The 19,640-nt window shown below is 38.3% G+C and overlaps 1 protein-coding gene across 1 annotated transcript in view; it reads left to right on the top strand.

Annotated features, from left to right (window-relative positions):
• The first annotated feature begins 8,962 nt into the window (after positions 1 to 8,962).
• MAP3K5 (mitogen-activated protein kinase kinase kinase 5) overlaps positions 8,963 to 19,640 on the top strand; it is a 264,898-nt gene continuing 254,220 nt past the window's right edge. Inside the window, exon 1 of the mRNA XM_051997832.1 lies at positions 8,963 to 9,709. Within this exon, the coding sequence (XP_051853792.1) occupies positions 9,229 to 9,709 (481 nt within the window). The 5' untranslated portion in view covers positions 8,963 to 9,228. The remainder of the gene's footprint in view (positions 9,710 to 19,640) is intronic.

Raw genomic sequence — 19,640 nt, 5'->3', positions numbered from 1 at the left:
TATTTATTTCACATAATTAAAAGCATGTGATCATACAGTAAAATACTAAATCTTCTATTAAAAAAGGAAAGTAGCCTAAGAGAATCTTTCTCCAATGATCACTGTGGGGATTCTTATCCTAGAATAACTATGGAAGTCTTTAAAAAAAAATAGATTCTAAGTTATTGAGCTAAAGATTATCTCCTTTTTGGTAGTGGTGGGTTTTTTTTTCCTCATTTTCCAAAAAAAATTTTTTTTTTCTTCTCCCTATTCCCATTTTCCTTGCTTTAAAACTAGATCTTCCTATCTCTTCCAGACTGTAAGTGTATCAGTGACTCATGTTCAATCAAAATATTGAAGCACTGAAGCTTTAATCTGCTCCATTTTTCTGATATGAGCCAGGTCACTTCCCTCTTAGGCAGCCTGGTAGTTATCCATTTCCATGGACTCATCATATTGGTTCAATCAGCTTTAGCTGTACTATATCTCAGAAGTCAAGAATTACCAGCTTTAGCTTTCACGAACCAGGGACTATAGGCATCCACCATATTCAATTCCCTGCTTCCATTTTGAAATGTTTTCCTCTTCTTTGGTGGATTATCTCTGTCTCTTTTTCTATAAATATATACATATTCATGTGTGTATGTACATATAAAAATCATGAGGATATGTACACATATGTGTGTTGTGTATATATGAGTATTTTTGTGTGTGAATTACTAATTAATTTATGAAATTAAGCAGGCACGTCCTGTTTTTTAGTATTCCTCAGAAAGAACATAATGGCACCATAAATTAAGGTTGTAATTACATTTTAATAAGGTACAGAAAGTTTAAGGACAAACAGTAGAGAAAGTATGGAGATATACAGTAAAAGGGATTCAGAAGCAGAAGGTGTCAGGCTGGGGATAGGGTGTGAAGGAAGACAGACAGTGTTAGGAAAAAGGATAGAAAGAGAGAGGTAAAGAGAATAACTAATGTAATCATGGACTAGGGTAGCCAATGGTCAAAGAGTTTGGTCTGGAGTAAGGAAAACTTTTAACCTTCAGCATGGACTGAGATGGGCATCGAAAAAGGCTAAGGGTCAGGTTTTTGGAGTCTTATTTTTATAGGATTTGGGTGAGAAACAGACTAATTTATCTATAACTCTTGGGATTAGTTCATTAACATATCATCTCAAAGTTGTCAATAAAACTTTAGAACATATGTGTATGTGTGTGTATTGTGTAGATATATAGTCATCTCAAAGTTATCATTAATATTTGGTGTTCTGCTGATCTTACTGTGAATTGTGAATGTCTAGAACTTAATTGAGAGTCACATATCATAAGACCAAAAAGCCTTGACAGCAAAGTCTAGATGCTTTCCCTGATTTAGCACATATTATCAGGATGTGATTTTTGGTTATCATATGATATAGTTTGCAAGCCAAGTTCTTCTTATCTTTAGGATTGTCTACATGTGACTTCTAGGTTCCCTTTTACAATATATAAAATTACTTACTACACTGACTAAACAGGGTCTTAGTGGGCAAGAGGACCAGAACAAGATACAATTTTAACATAGTATATGTTACATATATACATATATATGTATGTGTGTGTATTTTCCCCTCTTGGGATTTTCCTGGCTTCAGATTGACCTAGTGATCAGTGATCTCATTGATTTTTCAACACTTTGGGAGTCTGAATGCCACTGAATACTAATATATTTTGCCTGTTGCCTATAGTTGTAATGTACTCCTATTAATCACGTCTGCTTGAAGTTAATAGTAATACCATGTTATTGATTATACTGTTGCTTAATTTCATGTAGCTTCTGCTCCTGTCCCCAAAAGGATTATCCAGATCTAGAAGAGAGGAAATGAGCAAAACATTTGTCCTCCAACCCTCCCAAAGTCCCAGAAATAGCCATACCAGCCTTTCTCAATGAATCATTGCCTTGAGCTTAGATCTCCAGACACAATAGGATGAAATAACAAAAACAACATCAATAAAAAAAAATTTATAAAGCATTTTTTTCCCTAAGCCATTAGCTAAGGGCTCAGGATACAAATAAAGGCAAAAATTCTTATTGTCCTCAAAGAATTAACATATTAATGAGGGAAAACAATATGTACATAAATTGATATGAACAAGATACCTACAGATTATATACAAAATAATCTTAGAAAGAAAGGCTCTAGTAGCTAAGGGGATAGAAGAAGGAGCCATAAGAGCAGTCTTGGACTATATAGTTACACCTTTCTTTCCAGTTGCAGTCACCAAGAAGAGGTGAATACTACATAGACACTGTCTTGTTTGAGCCTAAGAGAACTGGTTAGTTATGCTAGGTATTCCTCCTTTATCTATATTTTGATTTCTCCTCTCACTCAATTAATTGAGACTGTATGCTCTCTAGACAGTTTGCAGACTATCTTGGGAACCAAGAATAATGGGTTCCACTTAAAACCCCCACAGATCACCCACACTCCTTAAGCAATAAGTACCTAGATAATGTGGTAATAGGTCCTATAAAGCACACAAAGTAGATCTATAGTGCTTCTAGTCAAGTTTTTAATGATTAAGCATTGCCCTGCTACTAAATATTTTCCTGACTTTTCTCTTTCTGTCCATTAAAATTATACCAGATGGATATCATGAAACTTATATCAATGTGTTCAGCTTTATGGTTATTACAGTATTTGTTGAGTTTAAGAAAATGCTTTGGAAAGTTCAAGTTGCTTAAAATATAAAAATGAGATTAATAACTTGCTGAGGTTAACAACCATGAAATAGTTAGGGGCCTGGCAAGGAGTGTTTATTGTAGGCTAATTCAGTCTAAGCTAAAAATAATGTTCTCTATCTGTAAAAGACAAGAGACTGAGCTACAGTAAGCCTCTTACAAGAAATCAGTTCACAACAGAAATTCTTAGGGACAGGGGTTTAGTTAGTTTTCAGATAGCTAGCATAAATATTCAGTAAAGCATTAAAAACCTCCCAAAGCATTATTTGATGTTGTTGATATTATATTCTATTGAATGCAATAATGTTTCACTGCAGGTGAAGCCTTCTTCTTATCTCCTTGGATATCCCTTTACCTCTGACAGAGAATAGCTAGTCAACCTTTAAAAGAGATTAAGCAATTTCTTTATTATTCAATTTGCCCTCATATTCTTTTCCCCATAATTTGTTTCAAGTCTATGAAATGTAGTTCTCCAGTTTTATGAAAGGAAAATTTAACTTGAGATTTTTGATCCAGACCTATGGGTTCATTTGAGTTGGAAACTCAAATTGAAATTCCTTTCATTAATGAAGGTTAACAACTCATCTAGGTTGGATAGTCTTAAAGAATTGTTTGGAACACTGAGAGGTTTAAATGATTTGTCCAGAGTCACAGAGCCATTATGTGTCAGAGGCAGAATATGAACTCAGTATTGCTGACTTTAAAAGCAATGTGTAATGATAAAGTATTGCTGCTGTGTGGAAAAGGTCTATTTAAATATGCAAATGAAAATGTCGACTAATGGAAGCAAAAGTACTGGACTGGGAATTTAAAGAACTAGGCTTTTAGTCTCAGTTCTACTATATCAAGTTATTTAGTCTATGTGAGCATTCATTTCCTCATCTCTAAAATGAAGTTAGAATAGATGCTCTTTAAAATCATTTTTGGTCTAATATTCTAAGTTTCTATACTCTATCTTGAGTATATCTGGACACATGAAGCTATTTGAAGTCATTAATTCCATCCTTACTGTGAACTGTATGAGTTAGCTTAATTTTTGATGAGTAATGAAACAAAATAGGGTTGGAACAAATGGCAGCATCCTTGACAACCATTATACATAGGACAATGTAGTGAGGGCTCTGGGAAGCCAACAAGCAGAACAAATATACTGAATACCCCAGTGGAAATGAAGAAAAAGGAAGGAAAGTACAAGAAAAATATAAGCAGAAGGATAGAGAAAGGGGAAGTGAGAAGTTTCAGAGAATACTTTTTGCCCACTTCATAATTTTGATTTGGTCTGACTATTGGAATAACTGCTGGGAGCCAAAGATTTGAGAGAATGCAGTACAATAGAAATCTTCAAGTCACAGCCAGAGGCTGGCAGATCTCTAAAGACATTCTGATGGCTGGCTCCCTATGACACTCATGCCAAAGGCTAACAAAATCTCTTTTACAATTGTTACATATTAACTTCACATAGTATGAATTTCTAGTCAAACTAGTCTACTTCCCTTTATATATTTTAAGTTCTACCATGTCTCTAAACTTATTGTGAGATTCTACTCTAAATCTTACGAAACAATAAATGTACTCTCCCGGTTTCTCTTTATCTTTTCTGCCTCTTGAAATTCCATCCATCCATGTTCTGCAATGAGACTTAATCCAAGAACATTTTCTCTATACTGCAAGCCAGAAGTACTTGCTAAATTACTTTAGCATAATAATTGTATCTTTGAATCCCAACAGCTTTGCAGGACTTGCCTTGCTCTTCTTCTGGAAATCTTCCATTCTTTAAGATTACACTGATCTCTTCAAAAATAAGCACACTAGGCTCATAGAGGGTCAAGAAGAGAGAGACACAGAGAGGAGTTATTTGCGAAGCAGTGCATTTGGATTTTGTTTTTCTGTGTGGTTTTCCTTGTGTTTATCTGTATTTGGTAATGTATCTGTAAGGATGTGGGGTGGTAGTGGTTGTGGTGAATGAAGCAATTGATTAAATCACCCTACCCCACTTAAAGTAACATGATGCTAAACCACTTTAATACCTTTGCCATATGTGAATACATATCTTGAAGTACTCAATTAGAGTGTGATATATGTGGGAGTAAATTGCAGATCTTTGGGGGGAATTCTTTATTTCAACAATTATTATACTACCTTAGTAAAATACTCCTTTTTAAAATCTAAGTCTGGCTAACTGATATCAATTGATAATCTTGAGCAGGGGTAGCATTTGATGGGAGTTCACAATTAAACCCCATCCCCAAGCCCTCAGGACTATCTTTAGATCCCCAAGGGGAAGCATAGGAGTAGAACTCTGGCAACCTGACTTGTTAGTGCTAATAATTGCGATATTTGTCCCACAATCTGTGATATATGTGGGGTCTCACCTAGGATAAAATTTGCACCTTTTCATATATGCTAAAATGAAACAGAAAGATTCTACATCAAGGGCTTCTTCTATTGGATACTCTAGCTTTCAGGATTTTTTTTTTCTCTTCTGTTTTAAACTGTAGGTATACTTTAGTCAGCCAGTTTTTAAGAAATAACTTTTGCTTGTTTGAATGTTTACTCACCAATATTTGTTATAATATTATATCCATTATATGTAGTGAGCCTTGGAGTTATATAGACTTTTACATTTCTCAAATATTGTTGACTAGTAGTTTGGCCAGAGTGTACTATACAAGCTCATAATTGTTCATAATTTTGTCATTTTACCTTTAAGAATGCTTAGAATGTTTGCTTTTTGTGGCAGGAGGCTATCAGAATTTATGAATTTCAGATTGAAGGTTCATAGAGTTCTTAGCTCTTTAGTAGGAAAGGGGTCTAGTACCCTCTCCCATTCAGTGTCAGTACATTTGGAATCCAGCTGAACACAGAGTTGAGGGACCTCAGGCCCTACCTGGAGCTGAACTGTCAAGCCTTAAATCAGATAAGCTATTCCATCCCACTTTAAGTTACAAGCTGCTATCCTTGTCTGTCATATGATATAACTGTCTTTGAACCACTGAATGAGATGTTTAAACTAGGGGTGGAGAAGAAAGGCCTTATCAATTCTTTAATGACTCCAACAATCAAAGGCTTTACACTAGATATGAAAAGTCCTTAATCAGTTTAGAAGTCCTAGAAATTCAAGGTATGAAATGGAATGGCTAAATTCAACCAGTTTAGATTGGTTGAAGAGATTTATTTATGCCCTGTGGGTTTTGTATACAATAAACCAGATTTGGAACTCAGGTGCTGAAGCATCTAGAAGCTTAATTGTTACTCTTCTAGCCATATCCATGAGAAGAACTTTAGGTTCAAATCTCAGACTCCTCCTTTCCACCCCTTCTGGCTGAAGAAAGATCTTGAGAACTAAGAAGGATCCAGAGGACTTAGAACTTCCCATGAACATCCTAGCAGGCTTCTTGCTATAGCTGGCTGCAATCTGCATCAGGACCTACAGACATACTAGCCATAAACTACAAGGAATCCAGGAGAAAACTATTATTACTCCATGTCTAATGGGATAGAAACCTCATAAACATTCCCACAAAGGGGACAAGAGACAAAGACGTTCCATAACCAGAAGCTTTGATTTGCTTTAAAAGTTTTCTCTCCCAAACTGGCAGAAGAGTTTATCCCAGATCTTTCAACAGAATACATATATGCATATGTGTCTACATGCACACACATATGTATACATATATATTTACCAACTGTTCTTTCGGCTTTCGTAAATTGTTGTTGTTGAGCTCTTTCAATCGTCTCCAACACTTTGTGACTCCATTTGAGCTTTTCCACTGGAATGGTTTGTCATTTTCTTAAACAGGTTTAAGGGACTTGGCTAAGGTCACAGAACTAGTAAATGTCTGAAGCAGAATTTGAACCTAGGTCTTTTTGATTCTAGGCTTGCACACTAAAACACTTAGTTACCCAATACTCATTTGTAAAGATTTGGTTAATTTATTTATGTTCATTGGTGGCTCAGTGGATAGGTGCTAGTTCCAGAGTCTTCTGACCTCATATACTTACTAGGTCTGTGACCTGGGGAAAGTTACTTTTGTGTGCCTCAGTTTACTCATCTATCAAATGAGCTAGAGAAGGAAAATGGTAAACAGTCCAGTATCCTTGTCAAGAAAATTCCAAAGGGAATCACTGAAGAATAGATGCAACTGAAAAATAACTGAACAAACTGATAGTTCTGGGGAAAATAGCAATGGTGGGGGCTTGTGAGTTATTGCTTTAGAAAGACATACGGTACTCCTCAGGACCTAAATGTAGCAAAGGAATTTATTAGTTAATTAGTATAATCCCCCTCCAATTTTACTAATGAGGTACTTAATCCTACTTAATCTAAATCAGAAAGATAGTAGTAATAAGTAGCAGAGATGTTATTTGAACCCAGAACCTCTGATTTTAGGTTCTGTGATAAACTGAATCACAGGTGGGGACTAGGTAAGTGAACCTCCAATGCTTGTCTCAGAGTCAGTAGATGCATTATAAATGTTCTAAGAGGGGATTAGCTATGTTTTCTTTTCTCTATCAGAGTTAACTCCTCAACAGGAGTCTTAGCTTGAGGGCTGATTATTCCATCTCTTAGGGATTCCTTGAGGAACTGAAGATCTTCAGACTAAAGGGTACCTGGCCTTTATGTAAAAATCACAGTTTTTAATTGAAAATAGAACAGAGACAGTGCAACAATTGAATGTAAAAACTGAAAAGGACTGTAAAATTAATCTAATCCAGTTTTTAACCTGGAGCCTGTAAATTCAACACAGGCATATGTGTATGCATTAATAAGTTTAATACAAATGATTTCCTTGTATGCTTTTTATTTATCCAAAAACATTTTGAAAAGGGAAAGGGGTCTGCCTAGAGGCAGCTAGAGCTCTGGGCCTGAAGTCAGGAAGAACAGAATTCAAATTCAGATTTAACCATTTACTAGTTGTTCAATTCCGGCCAAGTCACTTACCGCTCTCTGCCTCAGTTTCCTCAATTGTAAAATGGAGGAAATAATAGCATTTATTTTGCAGGGGCTGTTGTAAGGATCATTTGTAAAGCACTTGGCACAATGTCTGATGCATAATAGGCTCTTAATAAAAGTTTATTCCCTTCTTCCTCACTCTCCCATTGGCATTTCAAAAATGAGTAGGAAAGGGACAGCTAGGTGGCGCAGTGGATAGAGCACCAGCCCTCAAGGCAGGAGGACCTGAGTTCAAATTTGATCTCAGACACCTAACACTTCCTAGCTGTGTGATCCTGGGCAAATCACTTAACCCCAATTGCCTCAGAAAAAAAAAAAAAAAAGAGTAGAAAAGATCCCCAGGTCGATTTCTTTCAGACGCTACAAACCTCGGAGCCAGCCAAGGCCCTCTGCCGCCTGGTAGCTTAGCTCCCTTTGAAATCAGGGTCCATGCTTGCGCAACCTACTTGTTCTCAGGCCAGGCAGTCACAACTTAAACCATTGAGCACAGCTAAACAGGAGCCAGACGAGGGCGCCACGGCCGCGGAGACCGTCTCAAACTTACAGCAACCGTAGCGAAAAACGACTTTCGTAATGGCAAAAGAGACTTTGTACAAGCCCCCAGCTTTCTGAAGTAAGTGAGGGCTTGCATATTAAGCCTATTTCGAGATAGGTAGCTAGCTGTATGGTGAAAACCGAGGGAACATACAATCTTTTGCTGAGCACCAGTCCTGCAGAAGGACCTGGGGAGCTACTGAGGACCGGTAGCAAGTGAGATAGCACGGTCGCTTTCACCTCGCTGGAGGGCTTCCCAGCAGTGCCCGCCCCCGGGGGCTGGCCCCAGACTCTCCCAGCTCCAGCAAAGGGGCGGGAAGAAGGCAGTTAGCTGAGTGGACTTGCGGCTGGATGAAATCGCTAGCCTCCAGCCCTGTGGGTCGACGCTTAGACTAGGCGACCGCAGCGATCGGAAGAGAAAAGAGGGAAGGGGAGGAGGAGGAAGCTGCAGTTGACTAGGGAGGCGTATCCTGTTGGCTTCTGGTGTGCGTGTACAACACTCTGCGATCCCCCACCGGTAAGGTATCGGCCAGGTGGCTCTCCCTGAGACTGAGGAAACCCCCGCGGTCCCCAGAGAGCGCGCCGCGGAGAGGAGAGCGCACGCCACGAGAGCAGCTGGCGTTGCGTTATGCTGTCAGTGGCGCACGGAGTCTCCGGAGCTTAGCGCCGCTTGGCAGTCTGGCGGCACAGGTTTTATTAAGAGCCCAGCCAGCCCTAGACAAGGAGGAAGCGCTTTCCCCCCAGCCGCCTAACAGCTTGTTCCTACACCGCTTCTACACCGAGCCTTGCAGCGAGCGAGAAACACGACCACGGAGGCGCCCAGGAGGGGAGACGCGCCGCCGGCTAGCGGCGTCCCTCCGGGAGAAAGAGCTCCGGAGAAGAGGCGGCGCCGCGGTGGAGGTGGCGGCGCTGAGGGTGCTGCGCGAGATGGCAGCTGCCTAGCCCGGCGGGCGCGGAGCAGCCCCGAGCTGTGGCTGGCGAGACGGGGCGGCTGGGCGGTGGACCCCACCGCGACCGCCGCAGAGCCCCTGGAAGAGATGAGCGCAGAAGATAGCGAGGGCATCACTTTCCCCGTTCCCCCGTTTAGCCCCCCGGGTTTTTGCACCTTCCCGGAGGGCGGCTGCAGCCGAAGGGGCGGAGCGGCTGCAGCAGCTGCTCCAGGCGAGGGGAGTCAGTTCCCACCACCGCCTCCACCCGCCGGTAGCTTCTGGAATGTAGAAGGCAGTGGCGCCTCTGTCACCTGCACTGGGGGCATCTCGGCCGCTACTGTTGCGAGCGGGGCTCCGAGCGCCCCCCGAAGTCGGGGCAACTCGACTGGCGCTGGCGGTGACAGTCGGAGAACCACGGTGGCATACGTGATTAACGAAGCCAGCCAGGGGCAGCTGGTGGTAGCTGAGAGCGAGGCCCTGCAGTGCCTGCGGGAGGCTTGCGAGACGGTGGGCGCTGCGCTGGAGACCCTACATTTTGGCAAACTGGACTTCGGGGAAACCGCGGTTTTGGATCGTTTCTACAATGCAGGTAGGCGAGATGAGTGCACTTCCTGAAGCTCTTCTACCTTCTTGTATGCGTGTTCTGCCCTCCCCTCCCCTCCCCCACTTTTTTTCTTGACTTGAGCGCTCCCCTCTTGTCGCTATCGCTGTACTGAGAGAGTGCCCAGTAGGGTGTTAACATACTGAATGTGGCTTCGCTGCGAATGTGTGTGAGAGAGCCTCCTTTTCCTCTCTTCCCGGACCACTCTAGGGTCCTGAAGTTGAGAGGAGCTTTTGCCCTACACCAACCTTTCTTCGCCCTGGGATTCGTATTTAGTCTTTTCCACTCACCTCTGCCCCGATCTTATGAGCTGAGCTCACTATTTCTAAGAATACCTGCTTGTACTTTCAGACGACAGTCCTTCCCCTCGCCACCCTTTTTCCTCACTAGATGTTTGGGGATCTCCTTTAGGTTCTCATTTCGAGAGAGAATAGCTTTCACAGATCTCCAACCAGGGTACATGCATTTGTACCTAAAGATTGAATTTTCTACCCAGTCTCATTTTACCTCAAGTTTTGATGACTGCATTTCAACCACCCCACTTATTTGCATTTTCCAAGTTTGTTCTCTAGGACAGTAATGATATTGTAACAAACACTAAAGTTCTCTATTGTCCTTGTAACATTGTTGGAGAGAAAGAACCCGGTGTTTAGCCAAACGGTGTGTGCTGTATTCTGGAACATTTGTCAATATACACGTTGTTTAAAACGTTAATGACTGTCTAGAGAGCTCAGAGGAATTGAGCCATAGGTAATTAAAGCAGTTGCTAGCATAATCCCTTCCAAAAATAATTTTATTGTACTGTTCTAACACCTGCTACAGTAGTTTGAGAGTTGGGGAATTTGTTTAGTGACTGAAGCAATTTGCCATCTCTTGACAAATAAACTGAAATAGTCACACTATTTTCAAAAATGTGTATATGAAATTAACCTCCTGTGGCCTTTTGAACATAATTACACTGACAAGCATGTAAAGCCATACGTTTGCATTAATATAACTATGGGTTAAAATCTGATTAAAACAATTTCAGTGCAGTAAGCATCTAGAAGATGTGCTTATATAAAAGGCTTTCGATTCTTGTCTTGTTTTTAGGCCTGTGTTTCCATTCAGCCTCTTCAAAACACCTGAAGGTTGCTTATGTCAGTGTTGGAATTCAGCCATGGCTGATGTCTCAATAGTTCAAAAATAAGGAAAAGAGCTTCATGTTTGGAAAGACAAGCTAAATAAAACTAAGTCTTTCTGGTTCTGGTATTTATTAAAAGTACCGGCCTGTATAGCTGAACATACATTATTGCTAGTTATCTAAGTTACATAAACCTTGAAAAAAACATCTAATTTATTTGGAATACACAATGTGGGAAATAGTAAAGAAGTAACTAAAATACTGCAAATCAGAGAAAGATTTTCTTTGCTATATTTATCTTTATTGCATTATTAGATGATTAACAAAAAAGTTCCTGCTCTATACTCTCTGGTAGCATAACTCTTAAACTACTTAGAAACATGATTTTAATAAGATTATTTTTTCTACTTATATTTTAACCACATTCTGATTGATGATTATTATTGCTAAATACAACAACAACAAAAAAAACCTGTATCCATTGGCATCATAGATCCGTTTTTTTTTTCCAAAACAAAATGTATTTGAAGTAAAATCTAATAGTATTTCAATGAGAAATTGTTCTCATAGTTACAACTGGGGATTCTAGGAATGTATTATAAATACTTAGATTATATCTTTATCTAATTATAGATTATACCATTACCTAATAGATCTCATTTGACAGTGTGGAAGTAGGCTCAGAGAAAGTAAAAGGATGTACCCAAGATGGCACAGGTAGTAAATGGCAGAATTGAGTAAATGATAGGTCCATTCTAGTATTTGAAAATACCAGCTTTCTTTAACTTGAAAGTTGAATTTGTAGCTCTAAACAAGTGCAGAAAAGACGATGTGATGGCAGTGATTTAAACTTCAGTCATTATTAATATAGTGTAATTATAACTTTGAAATATTTTTATGAAAGTGCTAGCATATATTATCTTAGAGGAACAGTGACTATGTTTTTAGGAAATACATTGGGAGCTTCATGTTTTGAAAAATGGGGAGAAACTTAATGGATTTCCTTTTTGCTTCTACTAGTACATTTTGTAAATTTAGAGACATTTAAAAAAGACTTGCTTTTTCTCTATGTGAATATTATTTAACTATTCTAATTTTTTTTGGTCATTTTAGGTCAGTTTGTGTAAGGGTTTTTTTTTTGTTTGTCTTTTAGTTATTAAACTTGTGTTATAATTCTTAGAGGTATAACTCACTTTTTTTGGAACAAGTATCACTTTACAGGGTTGTACTCTTTCCCAATATCTTCCTTGCTAGCACTTAAAGTTCTTTCATCATTATTTCCTTTCTTAGCTTTTATGTTGAAATTCCTGCTATATTATTAGTTTCATGGAAATTCTCCATATTTACATATTTAAGAAAACATTATTAAAGGGACAAGAAATGCCATGGTAACAAACATTTTATTCAGTAGAATTCAGTGAATAGTAAGTAATAGTTTGTCCTTATATATGATGTAATTTACAAATGGGTTGGATCCTAAATTATTCAAAGAGATTTAGCTTGTGGCTAACTTGCTACGTGCAGAGTACTGTGCTATGCCCTAAGAAAATAAAATATTTAAAAGTAACCACCTTGTCCTCTTGTGCCTTATAAGTGTTTATAATTGGTTTCTAGAATTTTTTTCAAATTTTGAATTCATTTGCCAATTGAAAGAATGTTATAAATGGTAAACTCATTTCTAAGGAAGACTATTTAACCAATAATAACCAATAATAGTTTAACCAATATTCAAAGTATAAAATTTAATAGTATTTCTATGAAAAATTGTTCTAACTTGGCAAGCTAGGAACATATTATCCCTCGTCCCACCTCCATCCTACTTTAATCCTAAGCAGGATTTCCCTGGCTCTATGCTACAGGTCATGGCTTCCTTTGACTAGGCTGAGGATCCTAGTAGTGATGGTTGGGATGTGGAAGGTATGGGAGCTAAGATAGAAAGAGAATTATGGTAGGAAGGTTGGAATAATAGCCACAAACTGACAGATGCATCATTTCCCCCCCTTACTGCTTCCTCCTGTAATTCAAAGAACCATCCAAAATACATTTATTGGTATATTTTCTATTCTACACTGGCGCTCTTTCCATTCTTCTCTGTAGTGAGTTTCAAGAATTCAATCACTAGCTTTCATTTATGTTGTTGCTGCAGTTCAGTCATGTCCTACTTTTTGTGGTCCCATTTGGGGTTTTCTTGCCAAAGATATTGGAATGCTTTGCCATTTCCTTCTCCAGCTTATTTGACAGGGGAGGAAACTGAGGCAAACAGGACTAAGTGATTTGCCCAGGGTCCCACAGCTAGTGAGTATATGAGCCCAGATTTGAACACAAGAAGGTGAGTCTTCTTGACTCTAAGCCCAGCATTCTATCCACCATGCCAACTACTTGTCCTCATTTATTATTAATGCTAGCTAATTGCTTCTAGCCATAGCCTTACTCCTCCCCGGCCTTCAGCAGAATATGAATTCTTTATCTTCTCTTCTCTTCCCTGAAGCAAGCATATGGCCCTTTTGTCTTTGGGTTTTTTGTTTGTTTGTTTGTTTTTGTTGTTTGTTTTTTCTGACCAGCACTTTTTGACTTCAATGTCATCCATTTGTATGTTCCTTCTGACAATCAGGTTACAAGCCATCCCTCCCTCCCACTTCAACAGAGTTTGTATTTTAATATAATCCTCCTGATAAAAATCATCCCTTATGTGGAATATCAATGGAGTCGTTAGCCCTTGATTTTCTAGAATATTTCTAACATTTCTGTAGAAGGAACTTTTATATTCAGACTATTTTAGAATTCTTTGTATTTGAATCCCTTGCCATTTCTACCTTTTAAAAAAATCTTCTGTTGTTACTTTAATAGAAGGAAAAACCCAGAATAGTAGCCAGATTATCAAAGTAGACCAGAAGTCCATTTGTCAGAGTTCAAGGAAACATTGTTGGCATTGTACAGGCCAGGCTTTCCTTATTGGTCTGGGTTCCCTTCTTTACACACAAGAAATTAGCTGAATAGTATTTAGTGAATTTATGAACGTATGAGATTTTGAGTTTTATGAATTTATGAAATTTGTGAATTTCATCTTGAAAAGGAGCTTAAAGATATCATTTATTTTATATATGAGAAAACTGGGGCCCAGAGAGCCTAAGTGACAGAGATAACATTTGAACCTAGACCGTTGTACTCCAAATGCAGCGCTTTCTCCTTTTCTTCTGTTTCTCCCACTATCTAGATATCATGTACTTGTCCATTTAACCTGATGCCACAGATAGGAAATAGAGGGACAAGGACCATGGCTGGGGAGGTGGCATGAAATGTAGAAGACTTAGGTTGCAATGTAAGTTCTGTTGGTTTGAAGAGAAAGGGAAGAATGATTCCCAGAAAATTTAGGGATATAAAGAAACAAATTTTATTTGGGTATTTTAAAGTATATTTGGTTTTGTTTGGTCATATCTGACACTTTGAGGCCCCATTTATAATTTTCTTGGCAAAGATACTGAAATGGTTTACTATTTCCTTCTCTAATTCATTTGACAGATGAGGAAATTGAGGCAAACAGGGTGAAGTGATTTGTCCAAAGTCGCACACCTAGTAAGGTGTCTGAAGCAAAATTTGAACTTAGGAAAATGAATCTGTTTGACTCCAGGCCCAGCACCCTATCCACTGTGCTACCTAGCTGCTCTGGTATATAGTTATATCTATTTAAAGTATATGGTTATATATGAATTATTCCAATAGCTAAAATGGTCTCCTAATCTTCAATGATGTTGTTGGGGATGGAGAGGAGGATGGCTGAATTTGGAACCAGACAATTGAGTTTCAATTCCAGATTTTGCTACTTCAATTCCAGATTTTGCTACTTCAATTCCAGGTTGTGCAAGTCACATATCTATTCTCAGTCTCATTTTCCTTTTCTGTAAAACACTAAAAGACTAAATAGCCTTTCCTCATTTCCAAAATATATAGAGAATTGACTCTAATTTGTAAGAAATCAAGCCATTCTCCAACTGATAAATGGTCAAAGGATATGAACAGACAATTCTCAAAGAAATTGAAACTATTTCTAGCCATATGAAAAGATGCTCCAAGTCATTATTAATCAGAGAAATGCAAATTAAGACAACTCTGAGATGCCACTATACACCTCTCAAATTGGTTAGAATGACAGGGAAAGATAATGTGGAATGTTGGAAGGGATGTGGGAAAACAGGGATACTGATACATTGTTGGTGGAATTGTGAATACATCCAGACATTCTGGAGAACAATTTGGAACTACGCTCAAAAAGCTATCAAACTGTGTATACCCTTTGATCCAGCAGTGTTACTACTGGGCTTATATTAACCCCAAGAGATTTTAAAGAAGGGAAAGGGACTTGTATGTGCAAGAATGTTTGTGGCAGCCCTCTTTGTAGTGGCCAGAAACTGGAAACTGAGTGGATGCCCATTAATTGGAGAATGGCTGAATAAATTGTGGTTTGTGAATATTATGGAATATTATTGTTTGGTAAGAAATGACCAGCAGGATGATTTCAGAAAGGCCTGAAGAGACATACATGAACTGATGCTGAGTGAAATGAGCAGAACCAGGAGATCATTATATACTTCAACAACAATACTATATGATGATCGATTCTGATGGACGTGGCTCTCTTCAACAGTGAGATGAACCAAATCAGTTCCTATAGAGCAGTAATGAACTGAACTAGCTACACCCAGAGAAAGTACTCTGGGAAATGACCATGAACCATTACATAGGATTCCCAATCCCTCTATTTTTGTCCACCTGCATTTTTGATTTCCTTCACAGGCTAATTGTACATTATTTCAAAGTCCGATTCTTTATGTACAGTAAAATAACTGTTAGGACATGTATACATATATTGTATTTAATTTATACTTTAACATATTTAACATGTATTGGTCAACATGCCATTGGGGGGAGGGGATGAGGGAAAGGAGGGGAAAAATTGGAACAAAAGGTTTGGCAATTGTCAATGCTGTAAAATTACCCATGCGTATAACTTGTAAATAAAAAGCTATAATAATAATAAAAAAGACTAAATAGCTTTTAATTGTCCTCCTATTCCTAAATCTAGGATCCTTTGATACTTTAGTAACTACCTGTTCATATATAGGGTGTGCACTACCTATATTTGAGAAAGATTTATTCATCTTGAAGGAACAAAGAAGATTTTAACCTGGGGAAGAGGAAATTTGAGGCCTGTCTTCAAGTATCTGAATGACTTTCTTGTGAATTAAATTTGTTCAGCATCATTTAGAACAGTGGCAATTGGGCATTTGTAACTAGATGAGAGAAAAACCTTCATTTGTTATAACTGTGTTATATATGTGTATGTGTGTGTGTATGTACATATATATGTATATGTAAGTGTACACATTTTTCTGCTGTGAGAAACGTTTTTTGGTAATTACTGGCCATTTAAAGTTCTTTAATATTGTCAATAGTGTTTTGGAGGGCGCCCTGAGGATTAGGTCCAGAGCTGTCTTGAGAGGTAGTAAGTTTCCCATTGCTCAAGGTCTCCTAACAGAAGCTGTGTGATCATTTTTGAAAGCTAAGTGAGAGTTTCTTTTCAGATATATGTTAGACTAGATGATAAACACAAGAGCCTTTCTAAATTGGAGTTGCTGTGCTCTGAAAATATAAGTGAATTTTTAGCTTCTATCAAAGTTAAATTAGGAAAAAACCATGAAACATAACTATGTAAGGTGAACCTCCAGTTGTGATACTGACATTAGTCTTTCTCCTTAATTGTTAAGACTTACTACTTTCTTCCCCTTTGCTGGAGATATTGAGTTGTCATTTATCATGTTTACAGAGTCTTATAGAAGGAGAAGAACAGAAAGTGGTTTATAGGATCATGTTTATTCTAGAACCCTTTTTGATGGGAGAAGGTGAACATTTAAATCTGTTAAACTTTGTTCTTAATTAGCAACAACTTTGTGAACAACAACAACCCAAGATCCATCCAAGTCAGTGTGTAGCCATTTCCTTGGAGGACAAGGGGAAGAATGAGAGAGCATAAGTGTCAAAAGAATATTTAATATATTAAAGTTATAATATGGCTGAATTACATACTATTTAATAGATAGAGCATGCTATAAACATTGCACAAAATAGCAAACATTTATGTTAAAAACTAGATTTTTTGTCCTGCCATGGTAATTAATCATTTTATTGTAAAAACATCACCACTGTGATTCATGCAGGAAGGAAATTATTTTCCTTACTACAAGCGTTTATAAAAAGATCTGTGGTCATTTAGTTTGGTGTTTCCCGACCTTTCTCAGTCTGTGACACACTTACGACCTCTTTAGAACTCAGAAGGGGGTAAGAGTGGTTAAAGGATATCAGGATGCCTGTAAATTCCTATCTCTAACTGCATTATTCCTGTGTCTGCATACCTGTTCTGAATTTTCTCTCTACCTTGATCCACTCCTCTATACAGGGCCCTACTCAAGTAGAAGACATATTCTTCTGTGTTACTGGGTACATTTAAAGTATTGGAATATATATAATATTCCAATAAGACCAACTAGGTCTTTGGACAATCACTGCTGAGGGAGATCATGTCCCAAAGGCCAAGTGACTAACTCATCAACTTGTGAACACTGGGAAATGAGTAATTGGCAGCTGGGTCAGTAGCAGGTATGAGATGTTAATTAGGCACATGCAGTGTTAGTCTTTCTAACTCTTCCAATGGGGATAGCAAAAGTCTGCCAGGAACTGGAACTTGATAAGAAGTGAGAGCTCTGAAACTAGAAAAGGCAGTCCGTTCTGAGCAATGGGGGAAAAATTCCTAATGATAGGCTGGCTCCAGGATGTAAAATGTGCAGTCATTTAGAACTAAGGACCAGGTCTAATTAGTGGTAAAAGAACTGAGCTTTACTCAAAGCCGGGATCTCCAGATCTTTTAGTGATCTGTGGACAGTTGTCAGTGCTCTTTCTACTTGGATGGGAGGAAGGGAGAGGAGAATGACTATATTTGCCTTAATCATTAGCATTTCCTTCACTTTAATTTTTTAAAAAACCTCACCATTATTCAAAGAAAGGCCATAAAAGAATGTCAGCTGAGTCCATGACATACACAAATTTAAGAACTCGATCTAAAAGAAGAACCAGTTTTATCTGTAACTAAGCTTTTGGCCTAAACTGGAGATTCATGTAGTGGCAAGAATTGTTTTTGTTGTTCAGTCTTGTCCAGTTGGATAAGACTCCATGGACAAAGTCCCTGGGGTTTTCTTGGCAAAGATACTGGAGTAGTTAGCTATTTCCTTCTCCAAGGGGCAAGAATAGAATTTACTATTTCCCTTCCTATATTCAAAGCCAAATCGGCCTACTTTCTATTCTGTGGACTCATCATTCTATTTCCCATCTCTGTGTATCTTCATAGGCTATTGTCCAGGTTTGAAATGTATTCTTTCAATCAGTCAATAAACATTAAGCACTTACTAGATACCAGGAATGTTCTCTCCCCTTTATCCCTTAGAAACCATAGTTTGCTTCAAGGCTCAACTTGGATACTATCCCTTAGTTAGGTTTCCCTACTTTTTGTCTTACTTCTTTATGTTATCTCCCTCCTAAAATTATCCTGTACATCTTTTGAAAGCTGCAGAGAACAACAGAGAGAAGTGCTAGATTTGTAGTCAGTGGATCTTGTAAAATCCCACTTCTGCCATTAGAAGTATCTGGGTAAATCACTGGACCTCAAGTCAGGAAGAATTTTGCCTCATATATTTCCCATCTGTATGACCTTGGGCAAGTCTGCCTCAGTTTTCTTGACTGTAAAATGGAAATAAAAATAGCATCTCAGTCCCAGAGTCTTTATGCTGATCAAATGTGACAATATTCTCAAAATATTAGCATTATGTTGGCCCATAGTAAGGTGTTTAATAAATGCTTGTTTTCTCCCTTGTCTGCCCTGCCTTTCATTTCCTTGTCCTGCCCTTCCCCCCTTTTCCTTTCTCCTTCTTTTCCTCCCTTCTTTCTTTTCTTCTTTCCATTATCTGTATGGCTTTTGGAAAAATGTCCCAGTTTCCACCATTTCTATAAAATGGGGATAATAATAACATGTGTTGAGGTTGAGGTTGAGAATCAAATGAAATAAAATTTAAAGCACTTCACAAATAGTAGAGTGCTGCAAATACTAATTATTTTTAACTTATTGTATTATTTATAGTATTTTTTGTCATTTATAGTATCCTTGGGCTTCAGTTTCCTTACCTCTGAAATTAGGGGGCTGAACTGGGAGACCTAAGAGATGGTTTCCAGCTTTCTAAATAGTTTAATATAGTCTAAATAATCTTTCTACCTCGTCTCTTCCCCATTCCAATCCACCTTTCACTTAAAGGCCTCACTAATTTTTCTAAAGAGCAGGTTTGACACTGTCACTCCTGTGCAGGGTGAGCTCCAGTGGCTTCCTGTTCTCTCCAGTTTAAAGATAAAATGAAAGTTCTTTATAACCTGGCCCCTTCCGACTTTCCAATCTTCCTGTACTCTATACCCCTCCGTGCACTCTCCTTCAGTTATTTGCTTGTAATTCCTGGACCACCAAAAACTCCATTTCCTCTTGCCATATCTTTGTACTGATTGTTCACATTCCTGAAAAGCTCTCCCCTTTGAAATTACATCTTGTCTACTCCATAAATCTTCTACAAAGTTAGTTATTGACTATATGTGTGTATTTATTTATATATACATAATACATATCTGTACAACACTCAACATATATAAGAGCTCCTTGAGAGCGTAGACTGTTTTTACCTTTGTTCCTATTCCTATAACTTAACACAG

The sequence above is a fragment of the Antechinus flavipes genome, chromosome 4 (genome assembly GCF_016432865.1).
Source record: "Antechinus flavipes isolate AdamAnt ecotype Samford, QLD, Australia chromosome 4, AdamAnt_v2, whole genome shotgun sequence".
In the NCBI taxonomy this organism is placed as follows: domain Eukaryota; kingdom Metazoa; phylum Chordata; class Mammalia; order Dasyuromorphia; family Dasyuridae; genus Antechinus; species Antechinus flavipes.
This window is presented reverse-complemented; position numbering and strand designations above follow the sequence as displayed.